At 47.1% G+C, this 20139-nt stretch overlaps 1 protein-coding gene across 2 annotated transcripts in view; it reads right to left on the reverse strand.

Annotated features, from left to right (window-relative positions):
• The window catches only part of SAMM50 (SAMM50 sorting and assembly machinery component), a 24863-nt gene extending 12358 nt beyond the window's left edge, over positions 1 to 12505 (reverse strand). The window contains exons 1-9 of one of the 2 annotated variants that reach the window (XM_075602778.1): positions 12313 to 12505; positions 11040 to 11147; positions 9653 to 9754; positions 8272 to 8359; positions 7867 to 7973; positions 6356 to 6486; positions 1490 to 1577; positions 831 to 959; positions 68 to 139 (exon numbers count right to left, since the gene is read on the reverse strand). In XM_075602778.1, coding sequence (XP_075458893.1) covers positions 68 to 139; positions 831 to 959; positions 1490 to 1577; positions 6356 to 6486; positions 7867 to 7973; positions 8272 to 8359; positions 9653 to 9754; positions 11040 to 11147; positions 12313 to 12333 — 846 coding nt within the window. In that variant the 5' untranslated portion in view covers positions 12334 to 12505. The remainder of the gene's footprint in view (positions 1 to 67; positions 140 to 830; positions 960 to 1489; positions 1578 to 6355; positions 6487 to 7866; positions 7974 to 8271; positions 8360 to 9652; positions 9755 to 11039; positions 11148 to 12312) is intronic. The other variant, XM_075602779.1, reaches the window with a different exon arrangement.
• Positions 12506 to 20139: the final 7634 nt, after the last annotated feature.

The following is a 20139-nucleotide window of genomic DNA, read 5'->3' on the forward strand; positions in this document are numbered from 1 at the left end:
AGGATTCATATTATTTTCCGGTTCTCTTCCTACAGTATGTTATAAAGTACGCGGACACATGTATTACCTGATTGATTTTAAGCAAGGCACCGTGTTTCGGCAGGATGGAAGAATTGCGAGAATCAATCACCATGGCATGCTAGAAACCAAACACAGACACTTTATTCATTTAGATTACTCACAATGAGAAACATTTTGCAAAAAAAGGCTTTGTGTAATCGTTCAGATCTAAAATACTTATAAAAACTGTTCAAACTAAATAATATATCCAGGTCATTTCAGCAGTGCAAGCTAAATGAAATAAATGCTCGTTACACTGAAGTGACACCAGTTACAGTAGCTTTTGCTCTCTTCCTTACACAATATTGTATACACCAGCAATGCTACAGTATGTAAGAATAAAGTAGGATTTGTACTAAAAATGATAGAGAGGCCTTACAGGTAGAGAGGCCTTACAGGTAGAGAGGCCTTACAGGTAGAGAGGCCTTACAGGTAGAGAGGCCTTACAGGTAGAGAGGCCTTACAGGTAGAGAGGCCTTACAGGTAGAGAGGCCTTACAGGTAGAGAGGCCTTACTGACAGAGAGGCCTTACAGGTAGAGAGGCCTTACAGGTAGAGAGGCCTTACTGATAGAGAGGCCTTACTGATAGAGAGGCCTTACAAGTAGAGAGGCCTTACAAGTAGAGAGGCCTTACAGGTAGAGAGGCCTTACAGGTAGAGTGGCCTTACAGGTAGAGAGGCCTTACTGATAGAGAGGCCTTACTGATAGAGGGGCCTTACTGATAGAGGGGCCTTACTGATAGAGAGGCCTTACAGGTAGAGAGGCCTTACTGATAGAGAGGACTTGAGAGTGTGTCCACTTTCTTCCCGAATAGCAAATGATGCCGTTCTTGCCAAGCAGCCAAGTTCTCTCCAAACCCCTTCCCATTTCAGTGTGTGGCTGGTCTTCCATATAGGGAACTGCAATGACAAGAACACGTTAACGAGTCGCAAGCCTTATATTGGGACACACGAGACCCGACAGTGGGAAGAGACTCAAGTCACGAAAAGTTGAATTAAGGAAGAGTGCAAACAATTCTGCACTGTGCAGCGCATCATGTAGGCAGCCACTGGAGTTAAACATTATATTGGTCTGCACAGCCGTACGTTTTCGCCTACTGATGCATTGTGATTGTGTTACTTGATTGGCAGAAATAAAGTTCAATCACATTTAGTTTGAGCCCCCGTGCAACGCAAGGGCAGCCCCGCAGCACAGCAACGCAGGGGTAGCCCCGCAGCTCAGCAACGCACGGGCAGCCCCGCAAGGGCAGCCCCGCAGCCCAATGCTTTGCAAAGCAGTCCAGGGCCATTTGGTAGCGAAAGGCTTAAATCAATCTTAAGACGAGTGGAAGAGAAATGCTTGGCGGGCTTTGCTGACTATTATTTGATTAATTTTTATTAACATCTCACAGTGCCAACAATTAATTCAAAACCAGATCAATGCTTCTTACACTGATCTCTGTTGATACCCCTCTGTCCGTCTCACGCAGGGAACTCCAGGGGAACTGTCCAGACACTTTATACAAGTTGACTGAGAAGCTTCATAGAAAAAAAAAAAACAACACATAAAACGTCTAAAATTATCAAACTGGCAAAAAAAAATTAAATAAATGTAATACCTAATTTCAGAAAGTCACTGAAACGTTAATTTAAGGCTAAGGCCCCGCTCCTTCCATCAGCGCTCCCGCACTGCAGACAGGCGGGGCGCTGACATACACAGACCGCGATATGCGGTCTGTAGGGAGCAGGAGCCGGAGCGTGAGGTGGGCGGGAGTGGGAGGCTTGAGCGGGAGGGGGGCGTGGCTTGAGCGGGGGGGGGAGGGGCGTGGCTTGAGCGGGGGGGGGGGGGGGTGGCTTGAGCAGAGGGAGCCGCTACTCTCCCCCACCCTCCCTCCACGGGCTCCACAGTTTGTTCTCTGTTAACATTAAAAATAACCGCGCCACCAATTGCACACGAGATGTGGCTTCACCTCGCGTCCTGGAAGATATTTTCTGCTGCCTGTACCCTAAGCTTGTGTCCTTTCCTCACACATGAGTGTAGGTGCATTTTCTACAAATGCTCAGGAACACGCGCACACGCGCACACACGCACACACGCACACACGCACACACATACACAAACACAGATAGGCACTCACGCTGCTTTCCCTCCACACTCCTCCCCGCTCCCCGAAGCCTCTCTTCCTCCCGAAGCCTCCCCTCCTCATTGGCTCACAGCCACACCACGTGACGCGTCGAAGCTAGGGATCACAATTCTCTTGTATCCCCTAGCGTCTGACGCGTCACAGCGTATAGTGAGCTGTGCAGCCAGGGGGGACCGGGACCGGCTCGGGAGGATTCCCCTGCTGGAGGGGAAAGCCCGTGCAGCCGCCCGCGCCGCCGGGCGCAGCGGGTCCCAGGCCTAAGATGTCATCGTCCTCTCCCCAAACATACTGTAACTTTCAGTACCTGGAAGGTGCTTACAAATAGTATTTTTCCCCAAGCAGTTTGCTAGGACTGAAACTTTGTGATGGGACTCGCTGCCCCACACCTTCCCCTCAACATCCAACTGGCACCCTCTCTCTCCCCCTTTAGGACCTGTCTTAAAACACACCTCTTTAACGAAGCATATGGTAACTCTGCTGCTGATACTATACATCTCGGATGCACGGACCGTGGCCCCTTGTAGACGCACTTACCAGAACCCCCTCATACTGTTTCTGTACTCCTAACCAGAACCCCCTCCTACTGTCTCTGTACCCTTACCAGAACCCCCCCCCTACTGTCTCTGTACCCTTACCAGAACCCCCTCATACTGTTTCTGTACTCCTAACCAGAACCCCCTCCTACTGTCTCTGTACCCTTACCAGAACCCCCCCCTACTGTCTCTGTACCCTTACCAGAACCCCCTCCTACTGTCTCTGTATTTCTAACCAGAACCCCCCCCTACTGTCTTTGTATGCCTAACCAGAACCCCCCCTACTGTCTCTGTACTCCTTACCAGAACCCCCCCCCCCCCTACTGTCTCTGTACCCTTACCAGAACCCCCTCCTACTGTCTCTGTACTGCTAACCAGAACTCCCTCCTACTGTCTCTGTACTCCTAACCAGAACCCCCCCTACTATCTCTGTACGCCTAACCAGAACCCCCTCCTACTGTCTCTGTACTCCTAACCAGAACCCCCCCTACTGTCTCTGTACTCCTTACCAGAACCCCCCCCCCTACTGTCTCTGTACCCTTACCAGAACCCCCTCCTACTGTCTCTGTACTTCTAACCAGAACTCCCTCCTACTGTCTCTGTACTCCTAACCAGAACCCCCCCTACTATCTCTGTACGCCTAACCAGAACCCCCTCCTACTGTCTCTGTACTCCTAACCAGAACCCCCCCTACTGTCTCTGTACTCCTTACCAGAACCCCCCCCCCTACTGTCTCTGTACCCTTACCAGAACCCCCTCCTACTGTCTCTGTACTTCTAACCAGAACTCCCTCCTACTGTCTCTGTACTCCTAACCAGAACCCCCCCTACTATCTCTGTACGCCTAACCAGAACCCCCCCTACTATCTCTGTACGCCTAACCAGAACCCCCTCCTACTGTCTCTGTACTCCTAACCAGAACTCCCCCCTACTGTCTCTGTACTCCTAACCAGAACCCCCTCCTACTGTCTCTGTACTCCTAACCAGAACCCCCCCTACTGTCTCTGTACTCCTAACCAGAACCCCCCCCTACTGTCTTTGTACTCGTAACCAGAACCCCCTCCTACTGTCTCTGTACCCTTACCAGAACCCCCTCCTACTGTCTCTGTACCCTTACCAGAACCCCCTCCTACTGTCTCTGTACCCTTACCAGAACCCCCTCCTACTGTCTCTGTACCCTTACCAGAACCCCCTCCTACTGTCTCTGTACCCTTACCCGAACCCCCTTCTACTGTCTCTGTACCCTTACCAGAACCCCCTCCTACTGTCTCTGTACTCCTAACCAGAACCCCCCCTACTGTCTCTGTACTCCTAACTAGAACCCCCCCTACTGTCTCTGTACTCCTAACCAGAACCCCCCCTACTGTCTCTGTACTCCTAACCAGAACACCCCCTACTGTCTCTGTACTCCTAACCAGAGCCCCCCCCCCCTACTGTCTCTGTTCGCCTAACCAGAACTCCCCCCTACTGTCTCTGTACGCCTAACCAGAACCCCCTCCTACTGTCTCTGTACGACTAACCAGAACCCCCTCCTACTGTCTCTGTACCCTTACCAGAACCCCCCCTACTGTCTCTGTACCCTTACCAGAACTTCCTCCTACTGTCTCTGTACTCCTAACCAGAACCCCCTCCTACTGTCTCTGTACTCCTAACCAGAACCCCCTCCTACTGTCTCTGTACTCCTAACCAGAACCCCCTCCTACTGTCTCTGTACTCCTAACCAGAACCCCCCTACTGTCTCTGTACTCCTAACAAGAACCCCCTCCTACTGTCTCTGTACTCCTAACCAGAACCCCCCTACTGTCTCTGTACTCCTAACCAGAACCCCCCTACTGTCTCTGTACTCCTAACCAGAACCCCCCCTACTGTCTCTGTACTCCTAACCAGAACCCCCCCTACTGTCTCTGTACTCCTAACCAGAACCCCCCTTACTGTCTCTGTACTCCTAACCAGAACTCCCTCCTACTGTCTCTGTATGCCTAACCAGAACTCCCCCCTACTGTCTCTGTACGCCTAACCAGAACCCCCTCCTACTGTCTCTGTACGCCTAACCAGAACCCCCTCCTACTGTCTCTGTACGCCTAACCAGAACCCCCTCCTACTGTCTCTGTACGCCTAACCAGAACCCCCTCCTACTGTCTCTGTACGCCTAACCAGAATCCCCTCCTGTCTCTGTACTCCTTACCAGAACCCCCCCTACTGTCTCTGTACTCCTTACCAGAACCCCCCCCCCCCTACTGACTCTGTACGGCTAACCAGAACCCCCTCCTACTGTCTCTGTACGCCTAACCAGAACCCCCTCCTACTGTCTCTGTACGCCTAACCAGAACCCCCTCCTACTGTCTCTGTACGCCTAACCAGAACCCCCTCCTACTGTCTCTGTACGCCTAACCAGAATCCCCTCCTGTCTCTGTACTCCTTACCAGAACCCCCCCTACTGTCTCTGTACTCCTTACCAGAACCCCCCCCCCCCCTACTGACTCTGTACGGCTAACCAGAACCCCCTCCTACTGTCTCTGTACGCCTAACCAGAACCCCCTCCTACTGTCTCTGTACGCCTAACCAGAACCCCCTCCTACTGTCTCTGTACGCCTAACCAGAACTCCCCCCTACTGTCTCTGTACTCCTAACCAGAACCCCCTCCTACTGTCTCTGTACGCCTAACTAGAACCCTCTCCTATTGTCTCTGTTCTCCCTACTTACCACTTAGATTGTAAGCACTTTGGAGCAGGGACTCATGTCTGAAGCTCTTATTCCCACTATGTGTTATATCATTATGTCACGTGTATTACTGATGTATACATACATACATACATACATACATACATACATACATACATACATACATACATACATACATGGGACATCACCAGCACTGAATTAGAGACAATACATACATTCATTTGCTGGAAATGAACATACTGTACTTGAAAAAATAATGCTATTGTACTAGCGCTATTATGTAGCTAATGCTCTTTACCCTTCCACAAAATAATCTACATCACAGAAGTAGCCAGAATACACAAACGTCTCTATCTCCCAGGTTGGTTTAATGTAGCAAAGTGCATTTGCTCAAGTAATGTTTTATTGGTTTGTCATTCTTCAGTATTCTTATATAGTATTTTTTATTTCTTTTTTAAATAAAAAACAAGTTTGACTTTGTTCAGCAACTTAAAGCTGCCGTTTAAAAAAAATATATATATATATTTTTTCCCCATTCAATATGTGCATCAATACAATCTGCACACGGACACGTGATTAGCCAAGTTGCAGATCGATTTGTTCTTCTGTAAACGATCGCTTGCTCTGTGTTATTTAATTCAGTTCTTGCACAGCATTTTGGGCAATGTAGTTCCTAGAATATGACTGACTGGGCAGTTACTAGCTACGGGGGCTCAAGAGCCAGCGCCTATCGGAAGGGGAAAGGGACTGTCGCTTTAGAAATGCTTCCTACATTAGAAACATTAAAAACGTCTGTAAAACATTTTTTTTTTAAATGCTACAAGTATGTTCTCATAATACAGAACTGATTTATAAAAAAAATACAAAAAAAACCCACACATGTAGGATATTGCTTGAACTGCTGCTTTAACAAACAAACAAAAAAAAAAAAAAAAAGAATTATCAAGTTTTAATCTTACTTCCTTTCGAAGTTCCCAATTTGGGGTTTGAAGAATGACAGGCCATACGACGTTTCCTTTGTCCCGTACGAGAACTGGAAGGTCATTTTTTCAGCACGACCCAAAAGATTGGGAAGCTTGAGACCAAGAACCTGGGAAAGAATATGAAACAATGGCTAAAGTTTAATGGAGGGATATTTGGGTGAAAGTGCTCCCCACAATTTGGTAATACAATACAAATATGCGTTTCATTTGACCACTTGGATTAGGTCCCCTCGCATTAGTTCGGAAAATAGTTACAAAGCTACTTCATTTGCACCCATTTCACCAAAAATGGTCATTCTATTTTGACGCATCTGTAATTGTATGTTTAATAGTGTAACGGATGTTGAAGCTATTATGCGAGAATTAAACGTGTGTATACTTTCCTGCAGTTCTCAAGAATACGTGTGAACTTTAACGTAAGGGCTCGATTTCTCTTTAAGCAGAAAAAGATGATTTTTGGCAAAGAACTGCACACTCTCGAGCAGGGGAGGCCAACTCCAGTCCTCAGGAGCCACCAACAGGTCAGGTTTCAAGGATGCCTCTGCTTCAGCACAGATATCCTGAAAACCAGACTTGTTGGTGGCTCGAGGACTGGAGTTGTTGGCAACCCCTGCCCTAGAAGTTCAAAAGCAAGAAAACGCAGCACAACATCATTTCACAAGTGACTTGTTAGAGTGATTTTAAGCCCAGTGCTGCAAAACCTTTCTGCAGTGCTGCGATACTCCAGCTTCTCCAGCAGTAGGGGAGAGAATCCTGCCTTTGAAGTATGAAACCAGTTCATAGCTCAAAAAGTCACAATGGCTTTATTTTGGAATAGAGATTAACATATTCTCTCCAGCCAGTGCTCACAATTACAAAGGGATATTAAAGCAAACTGTAACAAGGTTTTTGTTACCCTCATTCCTTCCCCCCCCCCTCTCCAAGATACTTATTGGTTAAGGCAGGGGTGCGCAAACATTTTTGTTTGCGCCCCCTGTCTGCTCTTTCCCCATCTTAACTTTTCTCCAACATCAATGGCGTCATTTGACTTTGCTTTGTCATGGTGACGCGTCGCCAGAAGCCGCCGGAGAGAAGGCAAGAAACATACAGAGGCCTTGCACGCTCCCCTTGCATTTTATTTAAATGTTGTGGGGAAGAGCGTGGGGTCTCTGTAAGCGGAGCCCCCCCAACCCCTCTGGTTAAGGTAATAGTGTTTCACTCCCCTCCAGGAGGAAACAGTAAGGAGGTTTACAACTTCCACATCAGACAGGCCAATAGGAAGCCGCAATGTCATCTGTTGCAACTTCCTATTGGACGGCCATTTAAAACCCAGCACGATCCTTGTACTTTGCCGGTAAGTATCCGAGGAACCAGGCGCTCCCCGGAGCCGAAAATAACGGGGTTCAGCTCTGGGGGACTCCTTGATTCCCATCCTGTAAAGAAAAAAAAAAGGGATCGGTTGGGAGGATTGCGGCTGTAAATAAAAAGCATTGTAAAAGAGTGTATACCATGCTGCCTTCATTATTGCCAACCATGGTATTATAACTCCCCGTTAATCTTCTCAACTCTGTGACCTCAAAAGTAACATCCAAGCCGTTGGGAAGAGCATCATCACCTGAAAATTAAAACAAACAAAAAAAAAAAAAAAAGGGAGGTGGGTAGGAGAGAGAAAGCTGAAGGAAATATAGTTTCACAGAACAGAACTGATCTATTCAATCCCTGTGGGACCTCCAGTGCATCTCCCATTCCATTAGGTACAGAACATGCAAAACCAAAACACTGTGCTTCACGTCCCCCCTTTGGCTTCCCACAATGATATGTGCGGAAGACAAGCTACAGATTTTGTCCTACATGGACACCGCTCGGTAAATTAACCATTGGATGCATTGGGTGTGTATCTTTTGAATTCTTACCTTCACTGGTATCAATCAAGACTTCCACTTGCCTAAATATTCCCAGGCGGAGTAATCGCTCTCTGGCTTCGTGGGATTTTCTCATCACCTGTGACAGATTTAAACACGCAACAGTTACGAAACGTTGTAATGAAGCTAATGACTTCGTACAATACAGCTGTGATCATGTACTGCCTTTCCAGAATTGTATTAAAAATTAGACACAAAGAAAGTTAGGGTGAGTAAAAACGTGCCAAAAACCCCCCACTATAAAAATATCACTATCCAGCCAGTGCTCACAATTACAAAGGGATATTAAAGCAAACTGTAACAAGGTTTTTGTTATAAAAATATCACTTGTGAGCACATTCGCATGTCTCAGACAGGTCCACAAGCCTGTCTTTCCCCATTGTCCCGTAGCAATGCTTCCACTGCAGCCAGGGATTCTGGGTAATGGCATGCAAATGGACACACAGTGCATCACTTTTTGCTTCTTATCCATTTTAACATAGATCTCTATAAAATAAAATCTTTGGTTTATGCTGATGCTATGCAGGGATAGAAGCACCAAACTCAATGTTGGAGGTTACCCGATGACCCAGCGATTAAACAATCTAATTAATAAAGTGGAATAACTAGTCAGGAGAAACTAGATCATTTTTATGTCAAAGACTACATTATAAGCAGTTTGGGGGTCTCCACTTTCTCTCTCACTTCACATGTTATGCTCTTTCTATCCATGTATTGTCTTTTCCTGCTGTATTTGACATTTTCTGTGTGTTCATACAGGTACGTGTTAAGTACACCGTTGGCCCTATATAAATATAAAATGATGAATATACAGATCTGTTTTTGAAACTTAATGTACAGTGGATTATTTTAGCATGCTTTCAAATTATTTGATGCCTCAGAGTTGGAGGCTTAAAAAGAACACAATACATTGTGTAGGGTGAATAATATTTTGAGCATTTCTTGAAGAAAAGTATATAATGTTGGTATTCACACAGATGGTCAAATGGAACTAATAACTGCAATATTTAAAATAGGTTCAAAGTGAATGATGCTGTTCAATTGAGGTTTACAAATATTGCAAAGATACACTTTTCATACTTTATTTTAAAAATACTTGTTTGAGTTTATTTTTTTTTAAAGGTTTTAATCATCAAGTTTTAACTATTAAACATACCAGTCTTCAGTGCAATTTGGTACAAAATGGAACTGCCCTTTTATGACTAGGACATAAAGGTTGGTAGAAAAACTGTGTTGGCTGTAAACATAACAATGTGATATTTTGTTTAAGATACATGTTATGCTCCATCAACCCACTCTGACCCCTTCTCCTTTTATATAATTCTTGTAAAATATTCTTCTGTCCCAGATAAAAGCTTTGGCCTGTACTCACATCAATAAGATTTTTAGCCTTGAAGACACTGCCGATTTCATACATAATGATGTCATCTTTTGTCCTCCCAAGACCATCGAAGTGCACGCGTTGAACGACAACCTTCAGATAACATCCGACAAGATATGACATGATTTAGCAAACTGTTCACAAGTGACACCTCTGGCAAAGAAAACAAGTCTTACTTTCTCTACACGGACAGACACGGTCACTGTCCATCCATATCCGTGACTCCTTATCTGCATCATGCTTATAACACTTGGCCCTAATAACCAGACACTGAACAAGATTGATTATGGTCAGCATTTAAAAATTCCGGGGATTGATCATAATTACACACAACACAGATATCATGTGATTCTTGCTGATTAAGTATTTATACACAAAAAGGAAGCGCAAGAGAGAAAAGAACCATCAGTCAATATTCCAAAGCTTTATAAATTGACTCAAAATAACAATATCACATAAAATACATAAATAAAAAAAATCACAAAAAATCTGTAAACCCACACAGTCTATGCACAATGGTGAATTCTCAATTCAAAACCCACAGAACTACAACTAGGTAAGTACAGGGTGCAGAGGATTATATTACTGCTTACATATGAAGGAGAACACCCCTAGTGCTAGACCGCTGGGTATCTGCAGCAGGCTGGGCTTCCGTCGTCACGTTCGCTCCCAGTGCGTGATGACGTCACCACGCAGCGAGGAGCGCACATGACGACGGAAGCCCAGCCTGCTGCGGATACCCAGCGGTCTAGAACTAGGGGGTGTTCTCCTTCATATGTAAGCAGTAATATAATCCTCTGCACCCTGTACTTACCTAGTTGTAGTTCTGTGGGTTTTGAATTGAGAATTCACCATTGTGCATGAATGTGTGGGTCTACAGATCCTATGTGATCTTTTTTTGTTCATGTATTTTATGTGATATTGTTATTTTGAGTCAATTTATAAAGCTTTGGAATATTGACTGATGGTTCTTTTCTCTTGTGCGCTTCCTTTTTGTGTATATGTTCCGGTTTGACCCCTCTGATCACGGGAGTGGGAGCAGCAGAAGGATAAAGACATCTTTATACGGATACAGAGGGAATCTTGGGACTGCGCATACTATTTCTTTATGTGATTAAGTATTTAGTATGACTAAATGGAAACAAGTTGAGTCCATGCCATACAGTAAGATATAAAGCCCTCTACACTTGGCCCGAGAACACGGTTCTGGTTATAATGCTCTCCATAGATTTGCTATATTATGACTAGATGTAAAAAAAAAAAAAAAAAACAGAATTCTTCTTTCTCCATTTTGAAGAACAAACCCATCAAAGAAGCCTTGGCAAAATTCAAGACTGCTTTCATCTCAGGTTTCAGACATTCAAATTCAGGTACATACATCTTTGTTTTCTAGGATTTCTTTATTTGTCTGTGGTTCCACTTCTACAAGATCAGCTTCTGCTGCAGAGGCAAAATCAGGTCCACTCATTGGAAGAGGATCCAGACTCTATAATGAAATAAATTCAATGATTTAGATATTTCCATGTTAGACGACTGATGTTGATGATGTTTTCAGAGCCAAAATATATAGGTTCTACTTTATTCATATTGTATTTGCTCTCCGTTACTCTAAAATGAAGTACACTATCCTCCTGCTCATTTCTACAGATCCTTAATAACTTCACTCCTTGGTGCCTCATCCTACAAACATGTCCTCATTCCCTTTTGCTTCCCCACATTAGACACCTCTCTGTCACCTCAATTCCCCATTCAGACCCTGTATTATTTCACCCTGTGATGTGTGGTGGAATATAGATAGATAGATAGATAGATAGATAGATAGATCTATCTATATCTATATATATATATATATACACACACATATACACACACACATACACACACACAATAGAATATTGCAATTCTGCAGCACCAGATGTATCAAGAGTAAAACAAAAATCCTATTACATCCTCCAAGTAATGCAGTTTTCCCCCCGAAATCCAATGTCCTGTACCTTCCCATAATGTAAATACTATCGCTCCCTGCTACTTTGCCCCATGAGCACCATTGCCCTCTCCCCCGGTTCTTCTTCCCTTCTAAAACCTTTTATACATTCCTCAGAATTTATTGCATCATTCATCACCAGATCCTGATCCATCCCCCAAAATCCCATAAACACTGACCTTCCTCTTCTTCCTCTCATCCTATAAAACGTCCCGACTCCCTGCTGTTTTCACCCACATACATAATTTTGCTCTCACTGCTGTATCTCCCTGCCCATATACTGCCCCTGCTGTGTCCCCTTATACAATATATACTACCCCTGCTGTGTCCCCGTATACAATATATACTACTCCTGCTGTGTCCCCTTATACAATATATACTACCCCTGCTGTGTCCCCGTATACAATATATACTGCCCCTGCTGTGTTCCCCCTATACAATATATACGGCCCCTGCTGTGTCCCCCTATACAATATATACGGCCCCTGCCGCGTTCTCCCTCCTTCCATACTGCCCCTGCTGTGTAATATGTCCATCTCCTCCCTACACAACACATACAGCCCATCACACTGCTCCCTCTCCCTGCCAGGCCTACAGTAAGTGTGCTCTCCGCCCCAGGAAAGGTTATCGCCGCCTTCCCGTCTCTCTCCCTCTCCTAACGGGTTACCCGAGCATGCACCGTCCCCATCTTCGCCAACCAGCCCGTAGGGTCTCCCTGTTCGGGTGGCAGGGGAGGAGAGAGGCCGCTATGTCCCGGGGATCAACCTCCACAACCCGGCCTCTGACAGGAGGCTGTCACGGGAACATGGGGGCCGCCATGACACTTCGGGTAAGCCCCAGCCCCTCTCCTCCCTCGCGCGTTCTGATTGGCTGTGCAGCTATGAGTGACAAGCCCCAGGCTCAATGTGCTTAGAGGTGTGAACATCCAGATGAATGAGGGCTAGAGGTCATGTTCCTGGTTGAAGGACAGTCTCTAGCATTGGGAGAAGTCATTTAAACGAGTTATTATACTGTAAAGTGTGTGAGACCAGTGCTACAAATAAAGGAGACTCAGTGGTCCAAGTGGCTCAACAATTGGCTTACCAATTAGACTGTAAGCTCCTCGGAGCAGGGACTCCTCTTCCTAAATATTACTTTTATGTCTGAAGCACTTATTCCCATGGTCTGTTATTTATATGATTTGTTATTTATATGATTGTCACGTGTATTACTGCTGTTATACAGCGCTATGTACATTAATGGCGCTGTATAAATAAAGACATACAAAACAACAAAAGTAGTGGTGCCGTGTCTGACCTAAAAAAAGACATCTATTTTCGTTAAAATTCTCATCCATTAGTGTCCTCTTCCGTTCAAATAATAATATATATGTAGCCCCGGTCTGTTTTTCCCCTCTGACAGCCCCCTCCGCGAGTGCCGAGCGATCGCGGGTGCCGCCGTCGCCACTGACGGACCCGCCAGCCTTACGTGAGGGTGGGGGCTATTGCAGGGAGCCGTGCGCTGTTCCCTGAGGCGGCCGGTTGCCGGGGACGCGAGCGGCCCGTTGTTAGGGCCGCGATCGCTTTGCCGAGGTCCGGGCGGCTCGCGGAACAGGGCGCCGCCATTGCGCGTTAGTTCGCGCATGCGCAGTGACAGGCAGAAGCAGGAAAGGCCCCAGACAGATCGCGCGAGGGTAGGGAAGCAGAGGAAAAGGTTGCGGCGGCCATTAGGTGTTCGTGCATGCGCAGGGGAAGGGCGCACACGGCCCCAATGCACAGACAGGTCCCATGGGACTACAACTCCCAGGAGGCCTAGGGAGACAGGCACCAGGTGCCTGATAGGAGCCAATAGGGTTGGAGGATTCCCAGACAGCGAGATTGATACTTTTCGCGGGCTTAGAGGAACGGCAGTTGGAGCTGGGAGCAGGAAGGGGAAGGAAGGGTGCAGGGAGCGAGTGGCTCCTGCACCAGGTGAGGATCCCCAAGTCCCAGGCAGGCCCCAATCCCTGTTAGGGTAGTGGGTAAATGATAAGGGACGGCCCGAGATAGGGAGGCTGCCCTTAGGTGTGAGAGGGTGCAGGCTTGTCAGTGAATCACGGCTGGTGGTGCTGTGAGCGCTGACAAGTTGGCACAGTGTGTGCAGCGTGTGTTGCTGTCTGCAGGTTGACTGTGTGTGCAGTGTGTCTGCTGCAGGCGCTGTTAGTTAGCTACTTGTTAGTGAGGCTTAAGGGACTTGGAGAGTTAGGGGAGTGGGACAGGACATAACCCCTGCAGGCCCGTAGGCGTTCCCCAAGCCACCACAGGTTGCTGTACTACAGGGACAGGCCCTAGGTTAGGGTTCCTGTCACGTTAGTGCCACTTAGATAGATAGGGACACAGCGGCTGCTGCTGTTCCTGGGAAGCGGTTCGGACCCACGTTGGGGTCCGCAGAGACTACTCCAGAGTGGGACCGCCCTGACGGTCCACGTGCCCGGAATTCGGTTGGGGATCACAGGACGTCATCCTACAACTGACCCTTTGCGAAGAGTTGCTGACCCGAGCACCGGAGTGCTCGGCAGGTATCACATATTCCTAAGTGCACCACCGGGCCCTTAGCTTAACTGTGACTGCGCAGTCACCCACGATCTCTGCAAGAGTGCGGGACATTGGGTGGGGTTCATCTGGGACACTGGGTGGGATCACCTGGTGTTGGGGGAAGCGTTTGGTGAGACGCTTTGGTTATTAGTGTTTCCTCCAGAGAGGAACACCCGATATTGTGTGTAAGGTTATACAGTTATAGCATAAGGTTATATGTGATGATATTCTCTATGTTCTTAAGTAAAGTATTAGTTATTATCTATACTGTGTATGTGTTTATTGATTGTCCTGCGAGGAACCACTCCCCCTTTGGTGGGAGCCATCGCAGGTGGAGGCGCTGCGCTTTGTAAATGTGTGAGTATTACCCCAGGCTCCCAGCTAGCGGAGGCTCAGATCTCCTGGAGCCGCAGGTGTGGTACAGCGACCAGTAGTTCCTTTAGGAAGGTGTCAGAAAAAGGGCTACATATATTTTTCCTTACAGAGTGCTGGCCGTGTACGCAGCGCTGTATATAGAGTCCCTGCCCTGCAGAGCTAACAATCACATTTTTGTGGTGTCCGTGGGGACAGGGAGATAAAGGCACTTACCCAAAGTCGCAAGGAGACGAGACTGGGACTTGGACCAGGCTTCCCTGCTGATCTCTTGTGGCATGGTATTCACTGTGCCCCCACGTGTGGGTACAGCATTGGGGTATCCGCGTGGTTCTCATTGGCAAAAAGCTATTGTGACCATATTTTATTATTAAAAAATATACAATATATAAAGAAATATATTCACCTAGGGGGCAAAAAAACGCTGTGTTGTAAAGAATTTAACCATGTAATTTGCTTCCTTTAAAATGTAACTAGATTGTAAGCTCCCCGGGGCAGGAATTTCCTTTCCTGTTGCCTGATTTGATGTTTGTTTCACTTATTGTATTTTAATTCCCTGTAATGTATCATCTCATTTGTAAAATGCTGAGCACATTGATAGTGCTACATACATACATACATACATACATACATACATACATACATACATACATACACGCATGCATGCATACATACATATATACATACATATATACATATATACATACATACATACATACACGCATGCATACATACATACATACACGCATGCATGCATACCAGTACATACATACATACATATATATATACATACATATATACATACATACACACATACACGCATACACACTTTTGGTTGCGTTTATTTGGATATTAAGCACACATTTCTTATCTTAGGGGCATCTGAATGAGTGTTTGTAAATCCAAGCGTATTCTTTACTCCTATCCCACGCTGCCCTCAGGGCCGCCGACAGCTTTCCTGAGACCCAGTACTAGTCTCTCCACTGGGGCCTGGGATTGTTGAGCGTGGGGAAGGTGCCCACTCCCCCACTCCTGTGAGTCTCTCTCCCTCATCCTCCTCTCACCCTCTTTCCTCCCTCTCACACTTTATCTCCCATCTCTCACTCATGCTACCCCCCAACCATTTTCTCCCTCCCCTTTCCCCCCTCCGTCTCCCCCTTCTCTCTCCCCCTTTCCTCCCCTCACACTCTCTCTCTCTCTCTCTCTCTCCCATCTCTCACTCATTCTGCCCCCAATCATTTTCTCCCTCCCCTTTCCACCCCGGCCTTCTCTCACTCTCCACCTTTTCTCTCCCCCTCTCACCATTCTCACTCTCTCCCCCATCTCTCACTCATGCTGCCCCCCAATCTTTTCCTCCCTCCCCTTTTGCCCCCTCCCCCCCTATCGGACCCTACCCAGTACCGGAGGGAGGTCCACCCAAGCAGCTCGACTTCTGTTGGGGCTTGATTTACGGGTTCCCAAAGACGGGCTTGTGACATATGTCCCTGCACTCCCCTCGTCGGTGGCCCTGCCGGTCCTTACCAGAGAACCAATAAAGATAGGAGGAGAGAGGGGGCTCTGCCTGAGCAAACTCTTGTGAACGCAAAGTGAGACAAACGGTAGCCAGAGGAAGTCAACCCCCCTCCCAGGTATCCGTGCACCTTGCATTCAAACTAGCATAACTATTCTGAAGCCAAGGTCACGTGTGATGTGTGAATAGCCCCAGATAGCATTAATTCAGCCCCCTTTCCAAATCACGCCAAGTCCTATAATATATCCTTCTCTTTATTGGAAAAGCAGCAGTGAATACAGGTACTTGTGGATGTTGTGTAGTTGTGAGTTTGTAGTTGAGGGCAGGTAGAAAGAGATGGCCTTGCCATGGGAGTGTGACAGGAAGGTACTCACTCAGCCAAGTCAGGAAGTAAAAGAAAGAGGGTCCTGCTTGTGACACAGGAATAGGGGAAGGCTAAACCAACTGTTAGCAGGGACAGGGGGGAATGGTAAAGTCCAATACCTAGGACTGGTGATGTTGCCAGAGCAACCAAAGTACTGGCAGACTGGAAGGAAAAGGCAACATAGTGATACATAATGCAGGCACAGTGTGTGTGTGAGGAACAAATACATGCAGCTGAACTTAAGGAGCTAACAAGCAGAAGGGGGGTCAAACAGAAATATGATTCTTGTTCCATGACAATAACCAAATGATTATACAATACTTATAGGCAGTGCTCGACAAATCCGGGGCGGCCAGATTTGCCCCCGTGGCGACCCCGTCTAATGGCCGCTTAGCGCACACGGTTCTGTGATTAAAAAAAAAAAAAAATTAAATTTATTTATTATTTATTTAATTTTTTTTACAAATCCAGCAACCGAGGCGGGAGGTGGTAGTGGAGGTGATCCTCTGTCCCCACGCTCCCGCTGCCCGCTGGGTGGGAGGTGGGAGCGGGGATGCTCGTCCCTGGTGCTCGTCCCCGCGAGGCGGGAGGTGGTAGTGGAGGTGCTTCTCTCCGTCCCCGCGCTCCCGCTGCCTGCCGGGCGGGAAGTGGGTGCGGGGATGCTCCTCCCCGTTCCGGTGCTCGTCCCCACGAGGCGGGGGTGCTCGTCTCCGGCGCTCCTCTCCGTCCCCGGCACTGCCGGCCGGACGGGAGGTGGTAGCGGGGGTGAGTAGCTGCACAGCCTGCCTGCCCTACCAGGATGTGAGTACTTGTATATTTTTCAGGGGAACCTGCCAATGAGACTGATGGTGAGTGGGTTGCAACACACACCACCTGTCTTCAGGAGGATAGTACCCATTATATGACACAATAGGTACTATATCAATTGTTAGTACCCTGGTACAGTGGTCTGGCTTATTATCATTTTGAGATATACCTGCATTTGAGCGCTTCAGCTATTTTCCATATTAAATGCAAACAGGCCCAGTTTTGCCATTTCGCAGCGGTTATTATCCCCAGTATATGCGTGGGGTGTTTTTAATTTGAAACTGGGGAAAACCATGTGCGAATATTTATATAAAACCAGGGTTTGCCGGCACCGTCCTTTCATGCCAACGTTGGAGATTCCTCCATGTGAGATTTTACCAGGCAGATCTTAAAGAGATTTTTCGTAGGGCAAGTAGAAATATTACAATTGTTTTTACATCAAATCAGAAACAAAATAGCTCAGACTGGTTCGTGTCGGATAGGAGCGAAAACGTTCTAATTGGTTTTTTTAAATAAAAAAAAATAGAATAATTACAATTGGTCTAGTAAAGTTATCGGTCAGTGGAATATTTTATTTGCGGTCAAAAAATGATTTCCCTGCAAACTGCCTGGTTCTTTTGTTCCGATCGCTGTCTTCATTGTGAAACGATACACTGGCATTCTACTCTGCAGAATTATTAGGAAAACGAGGCCACTATTGTGCAAACTGCTTCATAATCAGAACTGCTTTTGCTGCTGTGCTCTTTGCGGTTAGGTGTGAGCCTCTAGAAGAAGGCGGTAGTGACCGTAGCGTTCCCGTCAAGAGAAACAACATGGTGGTTTCAATTTCTCGCATGACGCGGGCCAGTGGGACATTGTGGCTTCCTATTGGCCTGCGTGACATAGGGATTTGCAGGCCACGACTTACTGTCTGCTACTCTCTGTGCACAGTGCACTCCCTTTCTCCTCTCATCTGTCTGCTCCTCTCCTTGCGGTCTCTCCTCCCTTCTCTTTGCACTTCCTCCTGCCTCATGTGCATACTGATCTCCCTTCCCCCCTCCTTGTCATCCATCTGTCGCCTCCTCTCCTTGTTGTCTTTCTCTGTCTCCTCCCCTCCTTGCTGTCGTTCCAACCCTGTAACAGCTGAACCTTTGTACAGAAACACAAAAACATACATACATACACATCCATGTTTTGTTTAGATATTGCAGGCGGTGATGCGGGCGGCTAGACAGCGTTAGGGCGCTCTCTGATTGGCCGGCGGCTCGGCAGCAGCGCGAAAATATAATTTTCATTATATTTTCTCCTGTCTGCCGCGCCACCGCTCACGGCCATGCGCGTGTCCCATCTAACCAAACGGATGCCGAACACATCCCACTATGATTGACGCGCGCACGGCAGAGGAACCGCGAGCACTGTAGAACAAGCCTAACGGTGCATGATACCTGTTGGCTTGCAGGAGAGTCGAGGTTCCGCCGGTGTTGTTGGGGAAACCGGACAGGCTTTTGATGTACAAGTTGATTCGTTCTCTGGGTGCTAGCGCCTCCATCTGCCGCAGGCTCAAGCTTTGCAGAAGGTAGTCCCTACGGTAGAACCAGTCCATACTCCCCCCTCATTGACTGCAGACTCAGGCTAGGAGTATATTGGAACAGGAGCATCTTTATTTAGCATCCACTGCATACAGCATATTAGTACAGCGAATACAGCTTTCTCTCTAAGGTCCCAGACCTCTGGATGGTCCCTGTAGCTGTAGCAGATAACATGATTGAGGCCTTGTCTCTCCTCCATGGCTATTCAGTCCCCTTATGGGACTGCACTGATCACATAGTCCCACCCCGCAGGGCGAGACAGCAACTCAGTGTACCTACTCCATCGCTAGAGTACTCTCTGACTGACTAAATTTAGGGTTGCCTCTTCTCTAGTACAGAGCGGGAGGGTACAAGGTCTGAACCCAGGATTGGACAGCACACAGACCCTTTCCTGCCTCCACCCTCGTTACTCAGGGAAGCTGCTTGTGGGGGGCAAACGCAAGATTGGGCCTGACATTACCTGCACTTACCAGGACTTACATGTCAGGGAGGGCACACGGGTAGCCAGAACCAGCCATGACTACACCACAATACATAGATTGTAAGCTCTTTGGGACAGGGACTCCTTTTTTCTTATTGTTTTGTGTGTGAAGCGCTTATTCCCACTATGTAACGTGCATCACTGCTGTACAGCGCTATGTACCTGGGTGGCGCTATATAAAGATATACATACATGATTTATGCCACAGCATGTTCCCTCTGCTAAGTGGATGTCTGCTTGAATGCCGGTCAAAAATGATTCCTTTATCTGGATGATGCATTAAAAGCATCAGACACAGGAGACAGTCACAAATAAATAATCCATTAAAGCAATATCTGTCAAATGATTGTGGCCAGCCAAGTGGAATCTACCGCCTGTATTAAAAGGTAAATACTGGTCATAGAGGTAGGGAGGAATGAAAGTGTACTATGTATTTGTGCTCACGCAGCAGAGTGAAAAGGAGAAGGGTGATGGAAAACTTGGGCATATCACTCAGTGGAGAGGCAAAGGATGGGGGGTGTCCAACAAGCAAAGTATGGGGGGGGGGGGGGGAGTCCAACCAGCAAAGGATGCGAAGGGTGAAGGTGGAAAGAGGATTGATGAGATGTATGAGAAAGTGTGCAACAAGTAATGATAATTAATGTAACTCTCCCCCCCACTCCCACCCCGGGGACTACTAATTAATGCAAGGGGTTAACAGCCTCAGTGGGTTAACTGTGTGGTCTCGCTTAGGTTGAATCCCCCTCCCAATCATGTGATGAAGGTTGGCTACAAAAAGGACAGCCACTCCCCAGGTCTCGTAACATGATGTCATCATAAGGAGATAGAAGGGGGTATATC

Source organism: Ascaphus truei, chromosome 5, assembly GCF_040206685.1.
Source record: "Ascaphus truei isolate aAscTru1 chromosome 5, aAscTru1.hap1, whole genome shotgun sequence".
Taxonomy (NCBI): Eukaryota; Metazoa; Chordata; class Amphibia; order Anura; family Ascaphidae; genus Ascaphus; species Ascaphus truei.